Source organism: Typha latifolia, chromosome 13 (assembly GCF_019914945.1).
Source record: "Typha latifolia isolate L0001 chromosome 13, TyphaL0001v2, whole genome shotgun sequence".
Lineage (NCBI taxonomy): Eukaryota > Viridiplantae > Streptophyta > Magnoliopsida > Poales > Typhaceae > Typha > Typha latifolia.
Window position 1 is genome coordinate 9,813,543 of NC_133098.1, and position 22,395 is coordinate 9,835,937.

The 22,395-nt window shown below is 36.4% G+C and overlaps 2 protein-coding genes across 10 annotated transcripts; both read right to left on the bottom strand.

The window, feature by feature from the left end:
- Positions 1 to 787: 787 nt before the first annotated feature.
- LOC140799526 (probable serine/threonine-protein kinase PBL17) lies at positions 788 to 4,664 on the bottom strand. The gene is made up of 6 exons (XM_073153874.1): positions 4,399 to 4,664; positions 3,935 to 4,266; positions 3,399 to 3,534; positions 2,575 to 2,711; positions 2,171 to 2,294; positions 788 to 1,561 (listed from the first exon to the last, which is right to left on the bottom strand). The coding sequence occupies exons 1-6, from the start codon at positions 4,478 to 4,480 to the stop codon at positions 1,182 to 1,184; spliced, it is 1,191 nt and encodes a 396-aa protein (XP_073009975.1). The 5' UTR covers positions 4,481 to 4,664; the 3' UTR covers positions 788 to 1,181.
- A 1,467-nt stretch (positions 4,665 to 6,131) lies between these two features.
- On the bottom strand, positions 6,132 to 21,278 carry LOC140799835 (squamosa promoter-binding-like protein 12). Of its 9 annotated transcripts, XM_073154327.1 has the most exons (9): positions 20,420 to 21,278; positions 19,329 to 19,408; positions 18,788 to 19,125; positions 18,271 to 18,543; positions 17,805 to 18,183; positions 17,275 to 17,411; positions 14,468 to 14,731; positions 6,486 to 6,844; positions 6,132 to 6,388 (listed from the first exon to the last, which is right to left on the bottom strand). In XM_073154327.1, exons 4-8 carry the CDS (start codon positions 18,449 to 18,451, stop codon positions 6,513 to 6,515), a joined length of 1,293 nt encoding a protein of 430 aa, XP_073010428.1. In that variant the 5' UTR covers positions 18,452 to 18,543; positions 18,788 to 19,125; positions 19,329 to 19,408; positions 20,420 to 21,278; the 3' UTR covers positions 6,132 to 6,388; positions 6,486 to 6,512. The 9 variants fall into 9 exon arrangements, with proteins under 9 accessions (XP_073010428.1, XP_073010427.1, XP_073010423.1 ...); XM_073154326.1 differs by having other exon boundaries at positions 18,788 to 19,408; positions 20,420 to 20,681; XM_073154322.1 differs by having other exon boundaries at positions 17,805 to 18,543; positions 18,788 to 19,120; positions 20,420 to 20,680.
- Between the last annotated feature and the right edge of the window lie 1,117 nt (positions 21,279 to 22,395).

A 22,395-nucleotide genomic window follows, 5' to 3' on the forward strand; every position in this document is an offset into this window, starting at 1 on the left:
AACTGCCAGTTGCTTTCATCCAAACAAAAAAAAAAGGAAGACAAAAAGATAAAAGTCTTCTTGTGCATTCTATGATCACTTCCCTATCACCAATCTCTGCTCACTTCCAGATCAGGATTTATAATTCTTTAACACCAACCCATCCAATTCCTCCTTAAGTAGTGGTCAGACCCCTAACCATCAACAACAATTTTTACTCTGGGTTTAAACATATGAGATTCCCTTCTCTCTTAACCAATAGGAAAAAAAGAAGAAGAAGCAGATTCCTATGGCAAACCAAAATATTTATATATAAATTTCAAGAAGATAATATGTAAAACAAATCTCAACAACATAGATCCCTGTTCAACAATCTCAAATCTAGAGAGAGGTGGGCATAGATAGAGAGTCTGGATCCGAATTCAGTGCCGACCGACTCTGTCTGATTTGATCCGACTAGATATATATGTATCAGCACATCGATCGTTTGCATTTGATGATCATGGATAAGTGCTCTACATCTTTGACAGTTGTTGTATGTCTCTAGATCTTGTCATGGAGTTGGTTCTAGACTTCATATTCAACTTCTGTTTCATTCTGCAATCCTTGAGATTCTCAAAGATTTTCTTTCTGCAATTAAAACCTTCCACTATATCAAGGATATAGGGACACCATGAAATCATTAGAATGTTTTCCTAGGCATTAAATATGCCCTGCTGTTGGATAGAAGATGCAAATTCCTAGGCATTCAAGCTATATATTACAAGACTGTTAGATTACTTGTGTGTTGCTGAAGATGGCATGAAGATGCAGGTATAGAGATGATGTTTAATTAGTGCAAACATAAATAGTTCTTGCTTACATTGTTGATGAACACAGCTACAAAAATCTTAAATGGTTCAAAATCCATGAAAGAGTTACACTCATCCTAGCCTCAGAAACCTACTTAAATAGGTGAAACAATTGATCACTTACAAAAAAGAAAAAAGAGAAAGAGAAAGAAAATTTTAGACTTGTATGGAGATAGTATATCATCTGTAAGAATATCTCCCTCCATCTGCAGAGCATTCAAATGGAGTAAATAGGTTCATCTGTTATAGTTACTGCTTTGCAGATCTCTTTGGCTTCTGCTGTTTTGCTTGTTGCCTGGATTCTCTTGTCATGGTGGATAACTACTAATTTTTGTTCCTAGTTTTGCCTACTTATTCCTTACCCTGTTCAGAGTCATCGACTTTAGTTACAGCATTACCACCACTTTGGAGCTGCATGTCCTCTTTATTCTCCAAAAGATCCTCAAAGATCTCCACTACCTGTGTCATGGTAGGCCTTCCCTTGGGGTTTTGGCTCAGACAATCATAGGTCAATTTGGCCACCTTTTCTACGCTCCTGCTCGAGTACTGGCCTTCCATTCTTTGATCAATTATCTTCAGTACCTTACCACTGCGTACCAAGAGAGGGCGAGCCCACTCGACTAGGTTGTGCTCTCGAGCAGGCCGGTTCTTGTCCATCGCTCTTCGCCCTATCAGCATCTCGAGCAGCACAACTCCGAAACCATAGACGTCGCTTCTAGCAGATAGGTGTCCTGATAAAGCAAACTATACAAGTTAAGGAGGGATGTAAATCAAAGAGACCAGTTGGGAAGAAAAGAAGAAGTCATGATAGTACTAATTTGCTATGCTTCAACATTCATGAGCTAAGTTTTCAATGGAAGAACAAAATGAGTATCTTGACATACAAACGATAGCTAGTTCGAGAAGCATTTACAATTTTAGCCACATGAATTAAAATACCTGCTAACTAATGCAAGAATAAATGTTAATCAATGATTTGGATGGCCCATGATAATACAGCAAATACACCAATTGAACCTGGATCTTGGGTCGGAGCAAAATTTTGTGGATCTAAAATTCCAGATTCATGAATATAGAATCTCCTACAGAAATTGTATACAGAACAAAACCAAATGCTTATCCTATGTATGAATTGAAGTTGCGGCAAATACTATACAAATATCCATGTCCAAAAGTAATTTCCAACAATCCCATCATTAAGCTACTTTATTAACTGAGCTTATTTTCTAGTGAGGATTTGTTTAACCATAGCAACCTCGTGCAAGAAGTTATCAAATGTTAAAGAAAATATTGACACTATCAACTAATGAATCAGAAATTTAGATCCCATGATGAATTACCGGTCATGACATACTCAGGAGCTGCATACCCATATGTTCCCATGACTTTTGTTGAAACATGTGACTTTTCTCCCACAGGTCCCTCTTTTGCAAGCCCAAAGTCTGAAAGTTTTGCATTATATTCCTGCCCAAGAACTCTTGAAATTAGATAAGGTTCTACATTGTAAATGTTGAGGAAAAGAAATAGAAACTAACTCAGTAGGCATATAACCATTTATCTTTATCAAGATGATAGAATAAAAAGGGAGGGAGAAAGGTGTATGAAGTTGAAAGAGCACATTGATTTCGGTGGCAATTATAATAATTTGAAGAACGTAGTGGTAACTATGATAAAATTTTCAGTAGCAAATTAAGTAAAAATCCCTAAAAGTAAAGAAGTGTTAAAGTGTGGAGAAGGTATGAACCTCATCAAGCAAAATATTTGAGGTCTTGAAATCACGGTAAATAACGGGTCTATCAGCTCCATGGAGAAAGGCTAGCCCTCTGGCAACACCCAAGGCAATCTTCACCCGAGTCAGCCATGGCATAGTAGTGCAAATCCCTACCATAGATTAGTTTTGAGATGGCTGTGTCAGTAGGAAAGAACGTTTGAATTCATGTCAAGAAATTATTATTACTCTAACTCTCCATCAGAAAACAATTTTCTTCTGACGGTAACCAATCTTAGTACATTTTGACAATACTTTTGAACTATGAAATAAGTTACACTATTTGCAGGAAAAAAAGAGAGTAGATTTTCACTGTATAAGACCTGAGATACATGCTCAAAATTTTGTCGGAAAAGAAAATGCTGTTTCTCCTCCTTTCTATTGGAAATTTTTAAAAGATAACCTTTCAAATGCATGCAAATATGTTGGAGAAAATGCTGATTCTGTTCTTCCAATGACAAAATAAAATGCAACATAATGCTTGGATTTCCTTTTAATAAATAATATACTCTACTAGAATTCTGAAATTATTATTAGATCTATAAGGACAAATGGGTAGTTAAAAACCCTTAACGCTTCAGTTTACCATTGATGATTTTCATATTTCATGCGATAGATAGACATGATTTTAGAACTGGTTTACCGAGGAACATAATTTCACACAAATGAAATGGCATTGCAGTACGCTAGAAGATGCTATTTCTTAAGAATAATCATGAATGTTAGAAATGGACTTTTAACAGATCAGCAATTCAACTTTAAGAAACCATAATAGACTAGTTGGAAGACACTTTTCGTACGTCGGAAAAGGTGATTTTCAAGGCTTCCACCAGCCATGTACTCGTACACTAGAAGCCTGTGCTCATTCTCGCAGCAGTAGCCGATAAGCTTGACCAAATTTGGATGGCTGAACTGCCCAAGATAGCTAACTTCTGCCTGCAGAAATGTAAAACCAAATGAGCCCTAGTTCTTCAGTACAATGACATCGCGAGATTTATTTCAATCAACTGTTATTTCTATTAAATGCTCATATATGGACTCGTTAACTACCTTTGATATTCAACAGATATAACTTGATTACAGTGAATGAACTGCTTGTGTGCTACAAAATTAGTAATGCTTAACTAACGTCGCTGTTTGCTGAATTCATCTTCAAACAGAAAGTGTAACTCCTTCAACTCCTACTGTTCCCGTTCAACATTGTTTAGATCTTAATGATGTTTGTTGCGCAAGTTCTAAACAAAGGGATCTAATACTAATCATTCTAACCGAAAGAAATCACTGTAGTACTGGAAAAACAGAACAAAGAAAAACCAACAATCCAAGTACTAATTACCAGCCATTCCTTGTCTCCTTGAAATCCTTCTCGATTAAGCTCCTTAACGGCAACTTCAACGGTCGCAAAACCCGTTCTTACCGTCTCATCTACGACGCCTCTGTAAACAAGGCCAAACCCTCCCTCTCCGAGAACCAAATCCGGCCGGAAATTCTTCGTCGCCAGCTTCAACTCGTCGTACGTAAATATGCTCACATCCCCGTATCCCGCCATTAGCCGAAAGTCTTCCACATCCTTGGGCACGACAGCCACGCTAACCACACTACTGAGCTTGGACGCAACTCTACTCATACTCATCTTGGTAGGTGAATTCGCAGGTTTCCCAACATTACCTGATGCAGAAGAAACTCTATCAATGAACTCTACTCCCCATTTCAAGAGACATATCGCAATTCAAGAACCCTAATTGTTTTTTTTTTCTTAAAAAAAAACAAAAAATGGCAAAGAATTAATGATAAAATTACCAGATGTCTTCTGCGCCGGCGGGACGACCGGGACCTCCCTGGAGGTGGAAGAAGAGGTGGAGGACTGGAGGCAGTTCCCCATCAAATCCCCCTCAATCTTGACCTTCCATCTCTTCCCCCCCGCCGCCGATCCAACGTCCGGACTCCGACAAGAAGAGGAGGATGCTTAGATTTCTTCCCTCTCTCTTCTTCTTCTATTTTTGGTAAAAAGAAGCGGGTTTGGGCGGCGCGTACGGTGAGCCGATCGTGCGCGGAGGGAAGAACGTGAAGGGGAAAAGGGCGGGATCAACCGATATTTATACCTCAAAGTGTGACGCGCTTTTGGACAGCTGGCGCGATCTCATTCGTTGTTTTTCTTTTTAAATTAAGAATTAAGCATCAGGGTTATAATGGTAATTTACCGAATATGTGGCATATTAAAATAACATAAATGATAGGGGATCTTTGTTTGTAATTATTTTTTTTCACTTTGCATCCTACATTATGTGTTTATTAGCAGCCCTATTCTTTTTCATTATTTTTTAGCAGGATTATTACACTTAAACCCCCCTTAAACTTTTGCCTATTTTCACGTAAGCCCTCTTATTTATTCTCCGTTAAGAAGCTTTAGGGCTGTTTCTCCTTTATTTTAGAGAAAATAAATGAGATAGTTTACGTGAAAATGGTCAATAGTTTAAAGGATCTAAGTGTAATTAAATAATTCTTTTTGTCACCTTACCGTAATAAACAATAAATGTGAGATGCGAAATGACAAATCTATAGCCCGGCCTCCCTAAACAGCAAGTTAATTAACAAAGATTCAAATTAAGATCAACTCAAGTTGCTATTTTTGGCACTTTACAATCTCCCCCAAAATCATATATTTAGTAGAATTCGTCAAAATTTTAAATTTTGAGGAAATTTATATATAACACTCTATTTTTTTTTTAACGCAATTGTGGTTTACACCATACATTTTTACTATTTACAAATCGAGTCCTACGATTTAGTGAGTATGTGCAGAAAACATCCTGCGTTGTATCTGGACTAAGACAGTGAAAATATTATGTTAAGTATAGATATTTTATTTCTAAAATAACTAAAATATATTTATTTCTAAAATAACTAAAATACCCGACTTAGTCGAGGGTATTTTTGTAATTGTATTAGTATAGTTAATTTAACTCAGAGATTTAGTTAAGTTTAACTGACTCATCTAAATCAAAGGGCTCGATTTATAAATAATAATAAAAATACGGTATTATATGCAAATTTTCTTTAATTTTTTGAGATGATATATAGCTGGTGATGGGCTACTACTAACTAATATATGTTTAATTAGATTGTGGAGATGTCATGGCCACTTAACAATGCATCCACATCTAGCACGTAGTTCTTATTATAATGTATAAAATTATTTATTTTATCTTATTTTTTGGGGGGATTAATTCTATGCTGGTGATGGGCTACTATTATTAGGAGAGAATATTAATTTAATTAATCGAGTAATGCATTAAAAACCAAATGCAAAGTGTTGACATCTTCAGAGGACACCATATGAAGCTTAGAAACACAACTAGCATAACTTGCCTTCTTTAAGAGAGCATATGAACAACCCTTCATATGAATATTTAGCAAGATTAGGATTGAACACAAAAAAGAGGAATGTGTACACAAATAGGACAGTTCCAAACTTCCCAATTGAGTCATGCGAAAAACCGAGTGTTGTAGACTTAATGCCATAAGAGAGAACAGATCAAATATTCCGGCTGCATAGAATAGTAGCTAAGAATTCTCTTACATAGACGCAGTTAAAGAGAAATCGTGGGCTCGACAATTCATTTTCCTAGGATGAAAATAGATGGATGGAGAGTTTTAACAAGTTTTCGCAAGGTCAAGAAATGGGAAAGAATAGAGCAAACTGCCTTCTGGGTGTCTCCATTCTCTGGCAAACAAGGCGAATAAGCAGCAACGGCAATCTGTGCCCATCAAAAGGGAAGCTTTCGAGCACCTGAGAGTGTAACAATACGAAAAATGATATATAAAATGTTCTTCGCATATGAGGTAGAGAGTATCAAGATATGATCTAAAAAAGGCAGAGAACTAACCACGGGTTTTAACTAATCTTCCATTGATCAGTGTATCTGAGTGGAGTCAAAGAACGAGTTCTCATAGGATGTTTTGAGCAGCTGAAACTCCTGGAATTGATTACTGTTACCATGATGGTCAAATGCTAGAACGCGTGCCTGTTGGGATAGAGGCTGCTCATCCTGCCAAAATCCTGATGTTGAATTGAGAACATGCATTGCAGGATAAGATGCGGCATTGTGGTTAGTATTTGCAAAGTGAATTTGAGATGTAGATCCAAGATCTGCTGGACCACAAGAATCAGTTGACAGAAGAGAGAGAGCACGCCGAAGATCCGGTGCTCCATTCAAGTTAGAAGCAATAGCAGACGCTTCCAGATCTGAAAAATATAAGAGGTTTAGCAGCATGTCATTAAGAGTTAAAACTCATTTAAACCAAAGTTACGGTATTTCAGAAAGTTCAAGGATGTCATATATAGACATCCAGGAAATAGTTCCCTGGTTTATCCACACCGACATAAAGTAGATATATCTCAATTCTAATATAAGGACAACATTATTAGAGAAGTGATAAATCTCCTAAGGTGGATGTTAACAGATTGGCATATAATTAGCACTCCTTATCAGAAGAAAAGGATGAGATGACAGTCAAGTGACTTCTGACAAAAAGGGTTGAGACATCAGTCCATGCTGGCAGGTCGGGCACCGGCCCCTGTGCTGCTCTTGTTTCAGTAAAGGGAAGTTAAGACTATTAGAGTCAGCATAAAATAGAATGCCTACTGTGAATTTTTAAAGATGACTGGTATGTGGGGGAGTCTTAAAATTCATTCTTTCAGTTCTGCAATGATATATCTTATACCAAAGAAGTAAGGTGCTGATAAAGTGGGTGATTATAATATTATAGACCAATTAGTTTGATCAATTTTATAATTCTGTGAAGGTGTTAACAAACAGTCTTAATGTTGTCATGAACAAGCTGATTGGTGGAGCATAGAGTGCCTTTACAGATACAGACTAGATTGTATGGCAAGTGCGAAAGAAATTATGTTTAATTTTAAGACAAGAAAGAAGAGAGGCTCTATGCTGAAATTAGACTAGAAAAAACTTCTGACAATTTTATAAGGGACTATCTAAACGTGTTAAGATGAAGAGATTTTAAATAAAGATGGGTGGAGAACTAGATTTTACAGGCACCGGCCCCTGTGTTGCTCGTTTCATTAAAGGGAAGTTAAGACTATCAGAGTCAACATAAAATAGAAGGCCTACTATTTTGCTCTTGTTTCATTACAGGGAAGTTAATGATGACTATATTTGGAAGTTAAAGCTATCTGCAGTCTATCTTATGTATTATCTATATTAAAACTAATACTTTTTTTTATAATTAACATCACAAAATAAAAATAACAATTACATTTTAATCTAGGCCATAAGGGGGTAAAGTGACACTAATGAAATTATAGGGGGGTAAAATAAATTTATACCTAACCACAAATGGATACAATATAGTTTCCCTAATATAATATTAAATAATATATTGTTATTTGAGCTTTATGAGCCGAGCTTGGTCGAGCCAGCTCATGATCAAGCTCGACTCAAAATTAATTTCCAAGATTGATCAAGCCTTATCGGGCTCGGGTCAACTCGATTATTTTGACGACCCTATTCGACAGGGACGAAGAACACAGATGCATAGAAGCGGGCGAAACTGATGCTTCAAGGAGAGAAAAGTCAAAAGAAGGCCTGATCTTGTTGACTGTCCCTGGATACTTTGATCTTTTTCTCATCTATTTCTGCTTTTTTTAGTTTCACAGTGAACTGTTGGTTTTGGGACTGTGTTTGGATAATTTGATGTTTTGGTCTTCGTTGGTTGTAATGTTTAAATAGTTGGCTTGCCTTTCTTGGTGATGGTGCAGGCTCTCTTTGTTTTGTAATGAAAGAGAGCAACATGTCTAACTAGACCAGGACTTGGTATCAATCAGAAAAAGTATGTGATATCAGAAAATGAAGCAATGAATCTGTCTGTCTGAAAGTCTGAAGCATTCAGGTCATTATGACCATGCCACATGGTAGATACTGAGAATGAGTCAAGAATCAACTAATACCAAAATGACGAAAAAGAAAATCTTACATTGAAGAATATTTGATCCATATAGGAAAAACATTCTAAGTAAAAACATTAAAACTTAAAAGAATATAAATGCCATTATTGTTAGCAAGAGTTCATATGCCACTTGTGTTTTAACAAGGCTGGTAAAAGTTTTGACCAATATTGCAATGCTTAATGATTAGTTATCACCTTGTCAAAACCTAAATTGCTTCTATATCATTCTTGCCCAGTATTGTGCCCGCATGTGGAATGCTTATCCACTGCATATTCATATGATAACCATAAGTTGTACTTTGATATTATCCATATGATAGCCATAGTACTTTGATATATCCATATGATAACCATAAGTTGTACTTTGATATATCCATCTTTTAAAAAAAAAAATTGTGATTGGTATTTTGTTAGTGGACTTCAATTAATCCTATTTGCTGGAAGTACTTGTTAATTTTCTTGCATAGTATTAATCATGTAATGCTGAGAAGATATGATGAGGATAATTCTTCATATATTATGTAGCTATTTCTTACCTATTTATTACTTATTAGTTTATTATTGATATAAATATTTTAATACAATACGTTTAATATTTTATTGCTACACTGCATGCTTATGCACTTGCATACAGCAATTCAATACAATAAGTTTAATATTTATTGCTACACCACATTAGGGGTGGCAAAACTTGACCCGACACGATAACCCGACTGTTAATCGGGTTTGGGTTTAGATTAATCGGGTTCGGGTCATAAACGGGTCAACCCGCCTAACCCGATTATTAATTGGGTCGTCTTCGGGTTTATGCCTCTGACCCGCTTGACCCGTTTAACCCGTTTAAGTAAACGGGTCGGGCGGGTCGGGTCGACCCGCGAACCCGCGAACCCATCACACACATATATATTCTAAATTTCTAATTTTACCCAAATACCCTCCTACCCTAAAACTCAAGTCACCCAAATAGCCAAAGTCCCAACTCCCAACTCCTCAATCCCCACACCAGCCCGCCGTCGCCCCCTTCCCATCTACACCCAAGCTCCTTGCGTCGCGCCGCCGGACACCCGAGACCCTCGCACCGCCGGACACCCGAGAGGAGACAAGGTTCAATCTCTTCTCCTCTCTAGTTGCTATACTGGTAAGAGCATCTTCACCTCATCTCGGAGAGGGGGGATCTTAGCTTTGCCTCTGTGTAGTGATCTGACAATTTGTAAGGGGGGATCTTAGCTTTGCCTCTGTGTAGTGATCTGACAATTTGCTTCTTAAAAGCTTCATGTTCTCAGCCCGAGTATCTGGTATTGGTATGGACAGTACCATATAGCCCTTAAAGTCCAGCTCACAAGTGGGCACATCAGATCCTATCATATCCTCCATTTGGTGCTTGTCTGCATGCAGATTGAGGTGCTTCTCATGAAGCCTAAAGCCCATGCTACCTACTTGACCTTAGCACTAAATTGGCATGCCATTGTGTGGCTGCGAAAGTTCCTATCCTTGGAGCTTTCTCTTTTACCAGTAGAAGCTTGGAAAAGGAAATATTAGATGTCCATTGTGGAAAGGAATCTCCTTGAGAGCATTAGTAAAGGAAAAGTGAGATTTCCTTCTCAATTTCTTTGGCAGTTAATGATTTTCTCACAAATTTTGAGCCTTGCAAGTTCCATTAGCCTTTACATGACAATTCATGGGATTTTAGACAAAGTGGCACATTTAATGAACATGATCTTAGGGATCCAGGAGGTTCTGATACAGATAGGCCAAACAAATCAAATCCAAGCAATATATTCTGTGCTAACATAAACTAATACAATAATGAGAATATACAGATTACTCTAATCACAAATCAATTCATGAGCACGTATATCATGTGAAATTTATCTAAAATACTATAGGAATGTTTGGTAGAAATATACTTGTTTTAAGAGAGACATATTTCTCTAGATATTGTATCTAGAAAAATAAATGACTTGTTTGATTAATTGTATTTCATAATGCTATATTTGTTAAACACATATTTTGTTAGCTATATTTCATAACAACATATTTAGTAAACAGGTGTTTAATTAGAAAAAGTCACTATTGCTTTGTCTATAGGCATTTTGAAATTATGCATTTTGTTATGTTTTTTTTTTTTTTTATTTGAGAAAAGTCTATAGGCAAAGATTTTATTTATTCAATGTATTCTTTTCATATCACTATTACAATAGTCTCAATTTTCGAGATACCGAGGAAGAAAGTCTTTTGTGATCAATACTCGATAGAAGTTCATCTTACCCGATTTTAGTTCAATTTAATTTAGTTTCATAGCTTTGGTTCCATGTTATGATATTTTTTTTATTGCTTTCATTTTAGTTATGGGTGATGATAGTACTAAAGATGGAGAAAATATTTCTGAGGAGGTTCCTCCTCCCATAGTTGGTGGAGAGAATTCTAGTAATAAAAGAAAAAGAAAACAAACCTCCAATGTTTGGGAAGTGTTTACAGAGCTACCAAAAGGAGAAGATGGGTTAAAGAGAGCCACATGTAAATTGTGTGGTGTTATATACATATCAGATAGTAAGTATGGGACTGGAAATATGAAACGTCATATACTTGTATGCCCAAAGTTGAAAACTAAAGATATAGGCCAATTATTTCTTGCCAAATCAGAAGGATCAATGTCTTTACATGTTTCTAAGTTTGATCAGGAGAAATATCGTGAATTGATGACAATGACAGTTGTTAAGCATGAATTGCCTTTTCAATTTGTTGATTATGAAGGAGTTAGAATATTGCACAGTTACTTATGTGATGAGGTCAAACATATTAGTAGAAATACAAATAAAGCGAGATGTTTTGAAAATGTACGAAGGGAGAAGAATAAACTCAAAGATTGGTTACATTCTATTCCCGGAAGAATCGCTTTAACATCGACTTGTGGACCTCCATAACCACCGATGGTTATCTATGTCTCACGGCACACACTTTGTTGATGAAAATTGGGTATTGCAAAAAAATTATAAATTTTTGTGCAATGCCAACCCCACACACCGGAATAGCTTTGTCGATAAGATTTATACATTGTTGACTGAATGGGGTATAGAGAAAAAGTTATTTTCCATAACATTGGATAATGCATCCGCAAATGATTTGTTTGTTGAGTTGTTGAGGAGCCAACTTATGTTGAATAATGCTTTATTATGTGATGGTGATTTCTTTCATGTTCGTTGTTGTGCTCATATTCTTAACTTAATAGTGCAAGAAGGTCTGTCCGAAAGAAATAGATGATTCCGTATTCAAAATCGAGAGAAAGTATCAAATATGTTAAGGGGTCACAAGTCGAAAAACAGAGATTTGCCGAGTGTGTTAAACAAGTTTCTTTAAATAGCAAGAAGGATTAAGACAAGATGTTCCTACAAGATGGAATTCAACTTACTTAATGCTTGACAGTGCTATTATATACCGCCGTGCATTTCTTCATTTACAATTGAGTGATTCAAATTACAAGTATTGTCCATCACAAGAAGAATGGGGTAAAGCTGAAAAGATTTGCAAGTTTTTGAAGTTGTTTTATGATGTTACATCTCTATTTTCTCGATCTATATACCCTACAAAGAAATTTGTATTTTTCTAAGGTGGTTTTGATCCAATTGAATATGATGGAAGGCATGCGAAGCTCAGATAATTTTATCAGTCATATAGCCACACAAATGAATGTGAAGTTTGAAAAATATTGGAAACAATACAGTATTATTTTGGCGATAGCTATCATTCTAAATCCACGATTCAAAATACATTTTGTCGAATTCTCATACAACAAACTCTATGGCTCTTCTTATGAGATGATAAAGATCCGCGAGAAGTTGTTTGCACTTTTTGATTACTATGTTCAGAATACTTCTAAAGTTTCCAATGTGACATCTTCAGCTACTTTATGTAAAGTTTCAAATGATACTGAAGATAACAACTCTACGATGAAGATAATTTAATACCATTCATATGTTCTTATCATTATATTTTTTAATATTTTTTATATATTCAGAATAATAATTCTTTTTTTTTTTTAGGGAGTTTGATTCATTTGAGAGTTTTGAGTTTGTGAGCAAATCACAAAAGTCACAATTGGAATTGTATCTTGAAGAGCCTCGAATTGATCGAAGTTCTAAATTGGATATTCTTAATTATTGGAAATCCAATCAATTTCGATATCCGAGATCTTTCTCTCATGGCATGCGATATATTAAGTATTCCTATCTCCACGGTTGCTTCGAATCGCTTTTAGTGTTGGTGGTAGAGTACTTGATCAATATAGAAGTGCTTTAAAGCCTGAAACTGTAGAAGCTTTAATTTGTACTCGAGATTGGTTGTTTCATACTAGAGGTAAGTATATTATTGTTTTCTTATATAGATATTCAAAAAGTTTAGTCTACTAATTATTTTATCATATTATGATAGACAATTTGGTAGCATTGGAGGAGCTAACGGAAGATATTACAAATTTGGACTTAATAGCTAATGCAAGTGAAGTTGTAGAATCGGTGAATGCTCAAATGCATAAATCTAAATCGGTGAATGCTCATTAACTAATGTAAGTGAAGTTTTTATATATATCTTATATTTTAGATGTTTACTTTTTGTTTTTTTTTTTGGCGGGGTCGTAATATTTGGAGATGGAGAACTTAATGATAATGTTTACATATTTCAAACTATTTGTAATTTGTAATGGATTGTAAACTCTACATTTTGTTCTAATTATCATGGGATTGTATGGACTTTGTTGGAACTTTATTTTAAACTATATTGTACGGACTTTTGTTATGTTAAATTATTAGGATTATAATTTTGATATTGTATAAGTTTTAAGTTGGAAATGTATTATTTGTTTGTACGAATGTATGATACATTCTTTGAGAGTTGGAAATTTGTTCTAAACTCTATTGAATGGGTTTTGTTATGATGAATTATTAGGATTGTAATTTTGATGTTGTATAAGTTTTGAGTTGGAAATGTATTATTTTGTTTGTATGAATGTATGATACACTTTTTTAAAATTGAAATTTGTTCTAAACTCAATTGGATGGGTTTTATTATGATGAATTATTAGGATTGTAATTTTGATATTATATGAATTTTGAGTTAAAAATAGGTTGGGTTTTATTATGATGAATTATTAGGATTGTAATTTTGATATTATATGAATTTTGAGTTAAAAATAGGTTTTTTTATTTGTGTAATACACTATTTATATATAATAAATTAGTAAATATTAAATTTTATATAGAATTTATATTAAACGGGTTAGACGGGTCGTGTTAACGTGTCGGGTTAACACGACCCGTTTAAGTATACGGGTTAGACGGGTCGTGTTAACGTGTCGGGTTAACACGACCCGTTTATTAAACGGGTTAGGCGGGTCGTGTCGTGTTACCCGTTTATTAATCGGGTCGTGTTCGTGTTTACTAAATGCAACCCGTTTATTAATCGGGTCGTGTTCGTGTCAAGGTAATATTGACCCGACCCGAATCTGACCCGACCCGAACCCGCTTAACCCGACCCGATTGCCACCCCTACACCACATGCCCATGCGCTTGCATACCGCATTTGCGCTATGCAGTGGGTCAAGCACCTGCACAATGGAGACAATCTTCACAACATCGAATTGCTCTTTTAAACAATCAATTGATCTTCCATGGCATCTAACATTTTGTTTTCATATGCAATTCAATTTTTTCCTGCAGATACTAATGAAATCATAGATTTTGTTTACAAGTTCTATATGAGATTGATACGATACATTATCCTAGGTTGCACCAAGCATCCTGAATGCAGGAAAAGGTGATAACAGGTAACTATGGCATAGATGCCTTAAACTTAAAGATCCACATAACCAGAAGGTTTTCTCTATATATTCGAAAAATAGAAGCAGTACCTTGATTAAGGACCTCGGCAGTAGTGCCCTTGAATGGCAAGAGCCTGTCCAAGTCATGACGAAGTGTCATAACATTGTTTGATAGGTCAGGGCTAGGAAAATGCAGCTGCCCCTCAATGCCTCCAGCTTTTGTCGGTTTCATCCAAGACCCTTCCATCTGTGTGAGTTTGAAGCCACCTGAGCCTTCCCATAAAGAACTCACATTGCTCCTCACCTGACCATAGGGAACTCTACCAAATAGTAGATTCATCTGTTGCCGATCATCTGTAGAGGACATAAAAGACGTATCAGTAGTGTGAAGCTAGTTGTCATATAAATGCATGACCAGAAGGAACTCTGAAGGATTATAAACAATTGACTAAAGATAATGTACTTAAAAAAATCTCTAAGAATGCTAATTGCCTAGGATAGCAAGTGATACTAGTGGCAGAATCTTGCACTTTCGTCAATTGGAAACCTGCCAATTTACTGATTAATGAGAATACACACAAGTACATAACACTTCATCATGTGAGGGGATTAGCAACCAAAGAGATTCATAGTGAACATATTGGTAAAAGTCTCCTGTTTCTTGTACTTTCTGGGCAATTAAGGGGGGGTTCTACCTTCATGTTAAGAAAAAGTTTCAAGAGGTTGTCAAAAACACAAGAATACAGTTTGTTTAAAAACCTAGGGAGAGAAGGATACAACGTGATAATTAGTTTCTAAACTAGCCCTATATATTGGTCAAACAATAGGAATAACAGAAAACCGCAGTACATAATGGACAGAGCTTCTGGTCACATGTTACGGTGGAGTATATGGAGAACAGATTGCATAGGGTGTATTTGTTTGTCTAGGACACTTATGTGAAAGTAAGTCTGACAGAAGTTAGTTTCATCTTTTTGGTTGAACTGGAAGTCGCCACTATTTCTGAAGCCAATTCTAGATGGATTTCAATTGAATAAAATTCAATTGATTTCATTTTGAAATGAATTCTGCTGTTTGGAAAAGAAAATAAGGGAATTGGAAATTTGGAACTACGTCAATCTAATCTTGTTGTTTGGAAGGAAGTACGAATTCATTTCATTATGATCCATTCTCTTATTTTATCTCTGACCATTAATAGAAACGTAACCAAATAAAGGGTAGTTTTGAGATTAGAAAAGTTAACTTAAATAGGAAATGAATTTCATCAAAATCTGACCCCAAATCATCAGATTACATTACATATATTGAAATTCATTTAAATTTAGATTAAATTGAAATCTCATAACTTAGTGGTTCCAAACAACAGATTTGAAGAAACTATAATTCTAAGGATTTGAGGTTTCCATATGGGTGAAAATGAAGTCATAGGGAACCTCCCCTCTTGGGTAGATCTAGAACAACTGAAGAAGGTAGAAGAGTCACAAAAGACGACGGCGAATTCAATAGAGAGTCCCTAAGGGCATTGAGTAAGTGGATCCAAAGATTGGCTAGTCATATGACAGACACTAGTGAAAGTGACTATGCCAAAAGGTAGAGTGAATATATCTTAGGAAAGTGAGGAACACACTTTCAAACTTCATGGCTTCATGCAATGAAACAGCTGGAGTGGAATATTCCCATGAGGCCATGAAAGTGACCATGTTCAATCACCACTTTCATACAACTAACACGCCCTAAGGATATAAAGAGTAGTTTGACTACTGCTTACGTGGAAATCATGGAAGTATTGACAATAAATACTTAATATCTGATATGGCAATATGAGATGTCAATCATGTAGCAATACCTATATTAAATATGGAATATATATATATATATATGTCCCTAATTTATTCATTTGCATGTCAGTCGTAATTGCAAAACTAATAAAAATAGACGATCTACAATTTATCATATTAGAAATAAACCAACCAAAAGGCAATTGAAAAGCATGGCTAAAGGAGCTAAAAGGTAACAAAGGTGAATGTGTCCTACTCAGCATACCCAAGTAGCTAGAAACATGACATTCACTGTCCCCCCATATATATCAAATTCCATCTAAATGGACTGCCTATGATTTAGTCCATGACTTGTGTAGTAATGTACCTTTAATTTGTAGCCTTCCTCTGCTTTCTAAAAGGTGTCCTCCAAGCATCATGACAATGTAAGTCAAAGCTTGTGTTAATCAATTCAAAATCTCAAAATAATAAGGTGGCATCTACTAAAATAGCCAGGTCAACTACAGAAATTTAAATGAGATCCTAGGCTTACTAATCTCAAACTACAACCTTCAAGAAAACAGCCTATTATTGAGATGCACCTACAGTTAAGGATAAGGGGAGAGGCACTAGTGAAAATTCATTTCGATCATACTTGTGCAGAAAGAATGCATAGGAATCATAAGAGCTTGATGCTAAACTGGTGCATAGTCAACCTACAAAATGCACTGCAGAAAATGCAAATGACACCAATATGTATCTAGCATTGCCAAAACATATCCAGCATTAAACAAGTCTAATGTTCAAACATTCAACCAGAGCTCACAACTCAGAAATCAACTAGTATTATGAATAACAAGAATTCAAACCAAAGCCAAGGGACACCGATTACACCATCATAACATTCTTTTATCATTATGCTGATTGACCCACGCAATGCAAGTGTAAGAGCATAATTTCTTCAGTCAATTGGGAGAGGGTAATATGGGATCAAGGAATGATACAGGTAATGCTATTTATTGCATGATTCATAATGCAAAAAAATAGAAAAGACTAATCAACAGCATGACATTTTTCAAAGGCTGCAGTAATCTGATAATCTATTGTGAAAATAATATAACTATCATCGAGTAGTATTACCATAAAATGATGTAGAAATCCTTGAAGAATTGAACGAGATTGTCTCTGGCTGTGGCTTGCGTCTTCGTGCATTATGATCAGATAAACGTCTGCGGCAGCTTCTTTTTTTCAGGTCAAACTCAGATAAATCATGGAACCTTACACATGATCAAGAAGAAAAGGTGTTAAGAAGTATGCTCGATCTAAGCAAGCACAACCCTCAAGACTAACTCAACTGATTGGAACAAGCTTCACAAATACTCGAATAGTCATTTTTTGTTCACGTATGCTCTCAAAGAGCTTCAAAAGTTTGTTCCCTGTAATTGACATCTAATACTTACTAAATCCTGAGGCATATGCAATTTCATGTTTTAATATACTATAAGCTACAAGAATTAAAAATAAAAAATTATGTGCTCATTTGCCAGGATAGGCTAAAGGTATCCCTTTTTCAATATTATAGAAGTAGAATCTTAAGATGCAAAAAAGCCCCAATAGTACATAGAGCCCTTCATCGTATGTTGAGCTAATTAGATAAAAAGAATCTTCACCTGCTACACTGTTGGCAAAAGCGGCGTTCTTGTCCAGCAACTATGACCTTGGGAGATTTAGAATGAGTCTCACAGACTCTATGCTTGCGATGGTAATCCTTTGCCATAGCCAGATCAATGTTGCAGCCTTCAACCTGACAGAATGAACTCTGCATGCTCTGCTGAGACGCCTTCATCCTCTTGACAAAAGCAGCTGATGGTGTTCCAGAAGCTGAAGAGGGCAAGTTCTTGACATTGTTCCCCCCACAAACATCTTCAAAGTAAGTCCTCTTGCCAAGCTTCAGACCAATTAGAGGTTCTCTAGATGAAGAAAGAGCTCCAGCATCTTCTACTTCAGCTGATCTTTCATTCTTGCTAAGGTTATTACCAAACCCTTTAACTGTCGCAAAGTTGAATTCTATTTTATTTCCTGCCTTTGATGAAGAATCAACTGAAGCAGATATGGAACTCCTTGATGAACCATTACCTATCTCTGAACCAGAGGAGAGAGCCCTGACAGGTGAATGCACAGATTTGTTGCCATTCCCTCCGTCTCGAACCTTCCACTCGAATTGTTGTGAAGGCTTGGCAATTTCAGTTTCTTTCCCGCTAAACGGTGCGAAATTTTCCCAATCCCACTGTAAAGGATTCTTCAGATTCCAGTCCATCTGAAAAGAAGCCCCAGAAGAAAGACCTCAAGTACTGCTCTTCACCATGAGATGTGGAATTATTGATATTAACTGGGTAGTACTACGTACTGCTGCAAATAGAAAACCAAGAAGTTCAGAAGCTGACCCACAGCTGGATAACCAACAAAAAGTGACTTAGGTCTATCTAGAAAACAAATTTTCTTGACCCTATTAAGAAAAAAAGAATCACATAGATCGGCGATGCCCCAACAGTGCTATGAGAAAAGAGGGAGTATGAAGACTTCAAGATCAAAGATATCATGCCAAGGAAAGAATCATCTCAGTAAAACTATATGTACAGTTGAGAGGAAATACCTTTCTTGCTCTATCAGGGAAGAACAGATTCCTCGGCTGCTCTTTAATCTTGTTACTCCCGAGCTAAAACCAACCTCCCCGAACAGATAAATCAGAGAGAGTACAAAAGGGTGGTCAGTAGAGAGCAGAAAGTAGGCCTTGCAAGTCCTCTAAACCTTGTTAAAATATGTTTCTCTTCCTCCCATCTCACAAGTTCATACCAGGACAAGGGGCATCACCACTGGAATTGCTTCATCTCATTCAGCATAGATCTTCTGCTGAATCTTATGCCACCAAGGCTGGCCCTACTCACCACCAGCTGGCTGAGAGACCTATCGCCACCACTAGTTATTGCTGCTCTGAAAGAGACCAGCTTTAGCCCCTTCCTCTTCTTTTCAGTCCATACTAGAGTCTCTCTTTTTTACAAAATTAACTAAGAACTCTTTTTTTTTTATTCCTTTTTTTTTCTTTTACCAACAGAAGAACTTTTACTGTTCACCTATGCCATCCCTTCGGATCAAAGCAATCAAAGATTAACAAACAGAGGAAGAAAAGTTTTTACCTCCATTTATGAATCAGGGTGACACTTGCAAAGCAAAACCCAATTATCCTCTCCTATTCATCATACAAGGAGGGGACTACCTGGCATAAGGAAAACGAGATTGTGAGGGGAAAAAAATTGGCTTCTGTGGAACATAATATCAAACATAACACACAAAAATACAAAAGTGTTACATGCCCACACAAACGCAACAAGTAATGGTGATTTGTCTTTCTTATCCCTCTTTTCTACCACAGTAACCTCACCTAACCCTAATCAGTAAACAGGAATTCCCAGTGTTCGCTGCCTCCTCCTAGGGCAACCAAAACACATGGATCCCTGACAACAAAAAAACCCCCCCAAACGGTTACTTGGGTATCCTAAGAATCACTTGATTCTTTTTTAATCCACCATGGGAGAGACCTTTTTACCTACAAAGGAACCACTTTGTCACTTGGTTGGTCCAGGGATCTCTTGATTCCTCACCCCAAACCGCCCTTTAAGCAAGTAAAGGAAATACCTTTATAGAAGCTTTCTCCTTTTAGCCTCATAAATGGTATGCTCCCCTAAAAGATTCAAACCATGAACACCAACACAACTCGACAAGGACGAAGTTTCTTACCATGCTCCTGGAATCAAAGCGCCGTCCTTTTTACCGAGATTGGAAAAAGAGAGAACCCCTCCCTCCCTCTCTCTCTCTTTTTCTTTCATTCCAAATCACATCGTCTGGGAAGCAGAGGGTAAGGAACCAAAACCCAGAGGCTATTTTTACCAAATTCTTCAAAGAAAAGTATCCGATTTCACCCCAAACCCACCTGAGCTTTCTCCCGATTGAGACAAAAGAAGGGTAAATGAAAAAGAAAGCGGTGGAGTACTTAAAAGCTACCCATTATTTGCCCTCCCTTAATGTTCTGCAGTGATTCTTTGAGGCTTAGAGCTACCACCCCCCCCTATTTAATGCCTTCCTTTTACTTTCCAGATGCCAGGTAGAAGAAACAAAGGCAAAACTGAAATCTCATCCATTCTCAAACTTGATGGCCGAACAGAGCATCCAACCTCAAACTTGATGAGAGAGAGAGAGAGAGAGAGAGAGAGAGAAGAGAGAGATTTACCTACTACTCCTGGGTAGAATCATGTGCTCTTCTGCCACTCTCTCTCTCTCTCTCTCTCTCTTGCTCGCAGCTGCTGCTACTCTTCTGCGTATATTTCTACTGCTAGGCCTGGGATTCAGAGATCATAATGGGCTCCGATTGGAGACAAGTTGCGGAAGATAACACCTTTCCCCCCTGGTCCCTGCGAAAAGACGGCAGGAAGAGAGAGAAAGAAAGAGAGAGAGAGATTTGTGGGACTAGTTTCAAATAATGGAAGAAAAAGATGGAAAATGAAAAGAGCAGCTCATTTGAATATTAAAAGAGACAAACTCATTCACATGGCAACTTGGCATGGAAATTAGATGTTAGATTCTCCATTACCTTTTCCTATCCTATAAACTTTACTATAAAAAAAACACAAGATTCTACCTTAGATTCTACGTGATTTTAAAGTAAAAAATAAATAAAAACAGATATTATGCTGAATTAATTAATTTCGAATGAATGATCCATGAGTACTGTAGCAGTAGGGTCCTCAGGTAGAAGAAAAGAATTTCCAACACACAATCTAAACATCTCGAAATCTCTTACTATTATGAAGTCACTCTCACTTCCCTCCTCACTGCCGACACTAGTTGGTCGTTATTCTCACCCACCAAGACCTCTCAGAATATGCCCAAACCTGTGCGCTTCCGGCCGGAGCGATCTAGCTAGTTCGCCGGAGTTGCCGCATTTCGAGAAGACGATGTCCCATCAACGCTTTCTCTGACGTACGTTTTGACCGCCATTTTTCTCATACCGTACTTGGAAAATCGTGCTTGAAATTATCAAGTAGCAAATCTTTAACTATATCTAATTATGATCGAGGTTATTAAATGGTAAGATGAAGGAAGGCGTACGTCCTTCTTTGGAACTTAAGGATGCATGATCGACCATTAAGAAGCTAGCTAGCTGTACATTTTCTCAAAACTTTGGACGACCAAACCAACCAAAGTAATAATAAAAAAAATTTCCTAAAGATTTAAACAAGGTTAATTAGGTACCCATGAAGGCAAATAGATGTTTGTTTGGTTTATCAACTGGGGTCATCTTCTATCAATATGCAGTATATATGGTAGGTCCCAAATTATATTTATCTCTGACAGCAACAACACACCTAAGGACATTAAGATACGCAAAGATGCTACTAGCCACCAGGCCCATTTGAATTAATAGATGGTGGTGGTGAACAGTCCATGCAGAAGGACTATTCATGTGGACCCTAAAAATTAAGTTATATCTATCAATAGTACACTAAAAAAGCTACAGAGCCAAAAATTGCGATTGTCTAGTAGCTAATGTCACTAAAATTGTCAACAATATAGAATAGCAATACTAGGAAAATTGCTGGTTTGATATCTCTGTGGACTATGTGCATATTTCATACTACAAGATTATTTTTCAAAAAGAAAAATGACTCTTATGTCACTGTATTCTAAGATAAGCTCACTGCTCTTTCCACTTCTCAATTATATATAAATATATATCTAACTTTGGATAGGTATATATAGTGATAAACAAGCTTAATTACGTCCTCTAGATACTAGTTAATTTTTTTTGTTGTTGAAAGTTTAATCACTAGTTAATTGGAACTTTAAGATCTTATATTACATTTTCTTATCTAACATCTATAATCTGCACATATCTACTTTGTTGTTGGAATAAAAGAAAAGTTAATTCCTCCACTGAAGAATCATGAATCCTTTTTCTACTATATTAGCACTTGTTTATCTTATCCAAAGGATGATTTATATAGAGGATCAAAATAATCAGAAAAAAAAAAAAAAGCAAATATAAGGCCTAGCAACCAATATTATGCAACTACTGGGGATTGTCAAATTCAGGCTAAGTTGTAGCTGTAACCAGAAATAATTAAACAGCAACTGGGATTTAAAAAAAATGCTGCATTGGTGGGCCTAGTGTATGTTGTCATCCCTGTTAATTACCATTAATTTAGC

Excerpts from the sequence above, each read along its gene's own strand:
- LOC140799526 (XM_073153874.1), bottom strand. The coding sequence starts at position 4,480 with ATGGGGAACTGCCTCCAGTCCTCCACCTCTTCTTCCACCTCCAGGGAG. Across the intron at positions 4,267-4,398 it reads GCCGGCGCAGAAGACATCTG|GTAATGTTGGGAAACCTGCG; the intron begins GTAATTTTATCA and ends CTTCTGCATCAG. Across the intron at positions 1,562-2,170 it reads TCCTGAGTATGTCATGACCG|GACACCTATCTGCTAGAAGC; the intron begins GTAATTCATCAT and ends TTGCTTTATCAG.
- LOC140799835 (XM_073154322.1), bottom strand. The coding sequence starts at position 18,451 with ATGGACTGGAATCTGAAGAATCCTTTACAGTGGGATTGGGAAAATTTC. Across the intron at positions 17,412-17,804 it reads TTTTGCCAACAGTGTAGCAG|GTTCCATGATTTATCTGAGT; the intron begins GTGAAGATTCTT and ends ATCATGTGTAAG. Across the intron at positions 14,732-17,274 it reads GATTTCTACATCATTTTATG|ATGATCGGCAACAGATGAAT; the intron begins GTAATACTACTC and ends TGTCCTCTACAG.